The sequence below is a fragment of the Hemitrygon akajei genome, chromosome 24, assembly GCF_048418815.1.
Source record: "Hemitrygon akajei chromosome 24, sHemAka1.3, whole genome shotgun sequence".
Lineage (NCBI taxonomy): Eukaryota > Metazoa > Chordata > Chondrichthyes > Myliobatiformes > Dasyatidae > Hemitrygon > Hemitrygon akajei.
The window spans coordinates 1,408,519-1,415,700 of NC_133147.1; the positions used below are offsets into that span (position 1 = coordinate 1,408,519).

At 40.1% G+C, this 7,182-nt stretch overlaps 1 protein-coding gene across 1 annotated transcript in view; it reads right to left on the reverse strand.

The window, feature by feature from the left end:
* Positions 1-6,875, reverse strand: part of LOC140715538 (immunoglobulin superfamily member 1-like) — a 68,918-nt gene extending 62,043 nt beyond the window's left edge. The window contains exons 1-2 of the mRNA XM_073027892.1: positions 6,836-6,875; positions 3,208-3,240 (exon numbers count right to left, since the gene is read on the reverse strand). Of these exons, the coding sequence (XP_072883993.1) occupies positions 3,208-3,240; positions 6,836-6,875 (73 nt within the window). The remainder of the gene's footprint in view (positions 1-3,207; positions 3,241-6,835) is intronic.
* Positions 6,876-7,182: the final 307 nt, after the last annotated feature.

Genomic DNA, 7,182 nt, shown 5'->3' on the forward strand with positions numbered 1-7,182 from the left:
TCCACATATTTGCTGGGAATCCCGTTCCGTAAAATGACTGGATGGGAGACAGTTTGTGAAATACGTTCAGGAATGACACCTGAATCAATGCTTAAAAGCCTCAAGGAGACACTCTGCAATACTTAGTCTGCCATAAGGAAATTAGATATGGCAGGTGACAGAAGTCTGTGCAGGGTAACAGTTTGCATCTAGTGAGCATAATGCATCAGTTTCAGAGTAAATCTGGAAAATAGATAGGCCTGGTGCTATCTACTAGGTCGAGATCCTAAATTAGAGAAAGGCCAATTATTTTGGTATCAGAAAGGATCTGGCAAGAGTGGATTGGGACAGGCAGTTTCCCGGCAAAAGTGTATTTGGGAAGTTGGATGTCTGCAGAAGTGAAAACTAGAGAGGGAAAAGCCTGTACGTGCTTGTCAGAATAAACGGTAACAATAATAGATGCAGGGAAAGGAAACTAGTGTGGATAAACAAAATATATTGATTCATCGGCTTTCTTTAGCAGACGTGGTGACAAAGAATCCTGAGAGCTTTAACAGGTATGATCAGAGCGAAACAATTGCAAGTGACAAAACTTGTCCTCTGGAAGATCAGTATGGTATTCCATGCGTGGCACCAAAAGAGCTGGTGGAGATCTCAAATCAATTTTTTGCACTGTATTTACCAAGGAGATACATACAGATGGCATCAACTTCATGGCTTGCAACGGGATCTGGATCAGATGGAAGATGGTGCAGAAAATTGCAAGTTGTTGCCATTCGATAGCACCAGCCAAGGTAGGTGAATGGTTGGGAACTGATGAGTGCGATAGAGCAAAGATGTATAGGGATCACCGTACATAATTCACTTCAAGTAGTGTCACAGATTGATACTATCAGAAAAGTAAGGTTTTGGCATATTTGTCTTCATAAATCAAACTAAGCACTTGATATGGGATCTTATACTGAAGGCGCATAAGACATTGCTGAGTGCTAATTTGTAGAGTAGTGTGCACTTTTGTTCCCCTACAGGACAGATATAAGTAAGTTTGAAAGATCACAGCTATATAAAAAAAGAATTCATACTGCGCACAGATGACACAAAATCAAGTTTTCTAAAAGAAAATCAAAAGAAAGTCATCATTAGATGATATCCGTCGCCTAAGATATACTCTACCAAGTGCAGGCGTCAATACGCAAAATTCATCCTAATGTTGAGAACCTGTGCCACGGATAGCTGCTTAACTGTTGTGGCAACGTGCAACCATTCTGTGCTGCTGAATGGAATATTATCACAACGTCAGTTGTTTTGTTATCATAATTATCGAAACTGATGGCATGAACATCGATTTCAGCAACTTACTGTATCATTATCTCGCCTTTTCCCACCCCTTTTCTTTAATTCCTCACTCTAGCCTCTTACCTCTTGTCTAACACCACCCCATGATGTCCCTCCTCCTTTTTCTGCCATAGTCCACAGTCCTCCAGTACGAGGTTCCTTTTTCTCCAGCCTTTCTTTTTTCCATCTATCTGTAATTTAATTAGCAATACGGCGCTGAGTAGTCCCGTCTGACACTTACAGCTGCTATGATATTGCAACAGGCGTCCCCTCTGAGGTTGATCTTGCCTAGGATATTTAAATGTTTATATTCAACTCCACCCTGTGAATAATAAACACCTGATCAGTTAATGCAATTTCAACACCCTTTAGAGATCTTACATTGCATAGCAGACGTCTGTTCCCTTTTACAATTTGTAGAGAATTTGGTTTCTTTTGAGTTGATATAAAACACATATCCTAAGAATGTAGACTGCACGTGTTCCAATGTAACCTTATACATTTCTCTTTGTGTGACATAGATGGGTCCTATATCAGAATTTCTGTTGATTATGTTTAGAATGGAATTTATTGTGGAAATTCCTTTGTATGTACCTGTGAATTTGTAACCTCTGCTGCCGATTGCTGGGAAAACCCTGTGTCCAATTTGATTCTTCTTATTGACCTTTTCAAACAATCTCTCCGAAATTAATGCACTCTTCATCTACACTATCTTATATTCTATCTATTTTATCTCCCTGAAAAGCCATTTCCATGAACTGAACCAGGAATAGCAGTTCTCTCTGTGGTTTACTCTTGATAGCTCCAGGTTTATGTGAATCATATCAGAGCCGTGGAAAAATTGAGACACCAGATAATGTTCGTTTGATCGAGTAACACCGACCAAACAGCAAGATAGAACTCCGGCATTCAAGAAATAATCTATAACATTTATTGTATTATTATCATAATTTACCAAATTGTTGGCATGGACAGCAATTTCTGCAACTTCCTGTAACATTTTTCCGCCATTCTCCTTCTTCAATTCCTCACTCCAGCCTCTTACCTCTTGCTGTCACATGTCTATCACATTCCGTGATGTCCCGCCTTCTTCCATTTAACACATAGTCCACTCTCCTCCCCTATCAGATTTTTTCTCCAGGCCTCTCCCATCTGTCTATAATGTATTTAGCGATATGGCGCGGTATCGGCCTTTCATGTCCGATTCTGTCACTTGCGTCGGTTTTGGGATTATTCTTGCCTAGGACTTTTAAGATGTTTATCTTGAACTCTACCCTGTGAGTAACAAAGCCCACATAATTTTATGCAATTTCAGTTTCCTTTAGACATCTTATATTTCATAGCTGATGCATGTTACCTTTTACAAGTTGGCTAGAATTCGTTTTTTTTTGGGGGAGGATTGGGTAAAGCACATATGCTAAGGATTTAGACTGCACAGGTTCCAATGTACACTATACATTCCTCTTCTCGTGCCGTTGATGGGTTCTAAAGCAGCATTTGTGTTCATTACCCTGGCATGCTCAGAATTAAATTATTTCAGAAATTCCTTTGTATGGAACTTTGGAATTATAACCTCTATTTTCCAATGTTGAGAAAATTTTGTGTCCAATCTGATCTTTCACATTGATCCTTATTAACAATTTCTCCTTAAGAATGCACTCTGCATCTGTAATGCTATCTTATAATCTTTCCTCCTTATTTCCCTAAAATATCATTTCCATGAACTCAGTGAAGGAACAGCAGTTGCCCGTGATGCTTGCTCTTGATAGCAGTAGGTTTGCATTAACCATATCAGAGCCGTAGAAAAATTAGAGACAGCAGATATTTAGGTTTGATCACATAATACGTCGAAGAAACGGCAAGATAGAACAATTAATAGCGTTTATCACTCACCTAGATCATTTTCTCCCTGGACCTTCACGACCACTGCAAATAGAAAGTTATAATATATTACATCAATTGCACATCATACCTGCCGTAACTTCCTATTGGCAGTGCCCTCTTCTCACAATCGCGATTCACAGTCCTCCCCATCTGATCAAACAGCAGCTTTAAAACGTTGATGTCTGTCAATCAGGCACTCGCTCTGCTGGAGATTCTTCGCCCCAAAAAACAGAATCATGATGGAAACAGAACGACCAGTGCGTGTATGGAGTCATTTAGTTATTCCATGACCCCACTCGTATCTCAAAGATACAATTTCACCGTAACCACGCCATTATGTAAATATCTGGATCTGATCATCTGCTAACATAATAAATAAAAGTCGCGAACAGACACAAAAACAAAATATACACACGATCATGGTCAATCGAATCACATCGTTGCCTGCAGATTAAGCAAATACTAAAAACACAAAGATTCCCAGTATTTCCAAGCGATGTAACTGATAATTTAGATTAGATTCAACTTTATTGTCATTGTGCCGAGTGCAGATACAAAGCCAATTTGCACCATTTATGTGAAGGAGAGTTCGGTCATGGCGTATATAACCTGTACACATTAAAAGTCTCTTTCCATATCTATCTATCAATCTATCTATCTATCTACATTTCTATCCAGCCAGATTTTACTCAGTTATTTGGTTGGCCGGGACTCAGAGGAGACCAGCGGGTAGCGCGACAGTCTGGTAACAAAACGTTTTTAACCTGACCTCCAGGCTCGTCGTAAAACGTTACAATCAAAGAGCAACCCGAGCTACCAATCATATCTTCCATCTGTCTGTCTCTCTGTTTGTCTGTCTGTCGAACAATCAACCTATTTATCTATCGATTTGTCTATCTTTCTAACTATCTTTCTATTTGTCTATCTATCTACCTCGCCATCTCTCTCTCTCTGTCTACCTATCTATCTGCCTGTCTATCTATCTAACCATCTCTCACTCTCTACCTACGTAACCATCTATCCGTCTGTCCATTTATCTACTTACTTCTCTATCTCTCTGTTTAATTAAGGTTCAGCAACCTGAATAAATTTTGTTTGAAAAGCCTGATCACGTGATGTGGACTAAACGAGGACTATCTGAAGCACATTTGTATTTGCACGAAACGTAGCAAATATTTACTTCAATTTCTTTGGAGTAATTATATCCGTTTGGACTGTGAGAGCGAAAGCGTTTCTTCTCACACCGTCATCCTTCCTTGCAGCCAACCTTCCTTGCATTTAATCATGCTGGATAAAATTATGCACCGATCTGTTTGCTCTGAGAGAGAGCTGGAGCAAGTGAAACGGCGAAGTGAGGAGAGGAAAGCAAAGTGTTAACCAGATTGACAGTAAGGCGGTACATTGGTTTAAACAGGGGTGGGAGTACTTGTTGAAACGTTACTTTTTCTTAGAAGCACTAAATTCGAATGCGGGCATATTAGTTAATCCCACATTTCGCAACAAATGTTAAATGCAGAAGTTTAACAAGTAACTATTGTAGAGCTTCAGCATTGTCATTATTAGCTACCTTTTTCTTCCCCGTTCTGTGAAAATACCTCCTTCAATTAGTAATGTCGAAGATATTGAAGAGGTTATATGCAAAGATTTAGAAAAAATCATTTGTGCAAGTGACTGTTGGATATTACTTTTCCAATTTCTGAGGCTCGTTTCAGCAGTGCATGATCGCGTGACTCATCTACAGGAAACAGGGAAGTAAAAGTAATGATTGACATTGAAAGTGGATGATTTGATAGCAAATGATTTATAGCCCTGGGAGTAAGTTTGCTGCCTCTCGTGAAATTGTTGTGCGTCTGAAAATGTTGCAATTAGACGCTGAGGGCAGATTAATTTTCTCTAACCTCATCCTTTTCGCACGACAGATTCTCTTTCTCTTCATTGCATCTATCAACCTGTCTTTCTTCCTTCCTTTCTTGAATTTCGTTCTTTTGTCTGCCTCAGTCTCTCTGTTTCTTCTTTTCATTCTTTCTCTCATACTTCATTTCTTTCTCACTGCCTTTTTTGCTCTTCCTTCTTTCGCTATTTTCATCTTTCTCTCTTCTTTTGTTTCCTCTTCATTTCTTCTCATCCCTGTCATCCAAAATCACTTTATCCATGAAAGGATTTAGTTTTGTTGAAAATTACGGGAACATCTGGTATTCTGAATGGAAATAAGTTGTTCGTTGTCTAAAAGATAACTGATTATTTCAGTAGGTCGGTGTGATACTATGTTTTCTAAAGTATCCTGGGTTCTCACCCCTCTGCTAGCAGATCTATCTCTCGGTGAGCTGCCTTTGCAGACACAGTAAGGAAGTGAGTTTAGATGCGTTTTAGGGTATACCAAATCTCTTAGAGATATTCCATGTGTTCTGTAGTGTCACATAAATCTTCTGGATGATATACAGGAAAGAAAAAAAGCAACGGTAAAATTTTAATGAAAAAAATAAACCGTTCAACTGATAGTTTTAACCTGTAGCGTTCATCTAGAAAGCTATGATAACGGTAATCAGTGGCTTTATCTCAGTCAAGTTCTGATGCAAAGAAGACCGCGCCGTCGCAAAAAGGTTTCACAGAACAATCAACGGAAAACTATTTTCAGAAATATCCGGTCTCTGTACTTAATGTATGTTCGTCACTGTGTAAATTGCTGGTCACAAGAGGAGGTTGTTGCACACAATTGCTTCCGACTAACAGTGCTCATTTCACAGAACGGAACGTGGAGTCAGTAATTGTTTCTGACAATTTTTCTGTAAATTTGATCTCTGCGACGATGTTATCGCAGCTCCAGTAACCGGGATCTGCTGTTTGCTGGACTTTATTTCTATGCTCTACTGACTTCCGTCTATGAACCACTGATCGGTTGATCGTGACTGCGTCGTTTCCACAGTTTGATTTGTCAATAATCACGTTAATACCCATTCTGCAGAATTACAACTGTATCAACAAACTATCAAAGCAATAGTTTTACTTTTTTAAACAAAAATTTCCGATGCGTCTATTTCTGGTGATGCAGTAGAGAATTGCAATAATCTGGAAACCGAACTATTTTAGAATTCGTTTTTTTAAAAATATTTTTTTACCCCTTATTGGTGGAGTTCATGTGCACTTTTCTCTCCATCTTGGGTCCTTTACCAGAAGCCGGGGACCTTGAGGGTTCGGTGCAGTATCCTTGCTGTTCCTAGTAGTGCTCTCTTCTGGACCGAGATCTCAGATGCTGTTTCTGGGATTTGGTGGAAAGACTCTCCTTGTCCAGGTGGCACAGCTCCAAGTGCTTCTCTCACCACCGGTGTTACTCTGGCTATAACCTTCCACACTCTTTCTGTCTGCTCTTTCAACCTCTGGTATTTCTCCAAGTTCTCACATTCTTTCGTCCTGATGTTACTATCATTCGGGATTGGCATGTCTATTACTATTGCTTTCTTCTGTTCCCAGTACCTGTTTATCAGTCGGTGTTTGAAAGTCCCACACCCACTTAGATTTGTCAATCTCCACTACATTCTCGGGTGTTTGCTATTTGGATTTGGGAGTGTCCACTTCCTGTAACTTGATTCTGCTGCTCGGTGAATGTTGTCCCTGCCTGCATCTTGCATCCTGCTACTACCTGCTGGATGGTTTCCGCGGATTCCTTGCACAGTCTGCATCTTGGGTCTTGTCTGGAGTGAAAGACTTCTGCTTCTAATGTTGCTGTGCTCAGCACCTGTTCTTGTGCAGCCATAAGCAGCGTCTCAGTTCTACCCTCAGCCTGCCATTTCCAGTCATTGGTAGGAATTTCTTATGTCAGCCACCTCTGGTATCTAGCGATTGTACATCGCGTGCAGTGGCTCTTCCAGCCATGGCCTCTGATCCTCTGGCTCTCTTCAATTACACACATGTCCCCTGCCTGCTATCTGAGTTATTCTCCTAGCTGGTCGTCCATCGATGCCAGTTTCCTGACATCTTCACAGATGT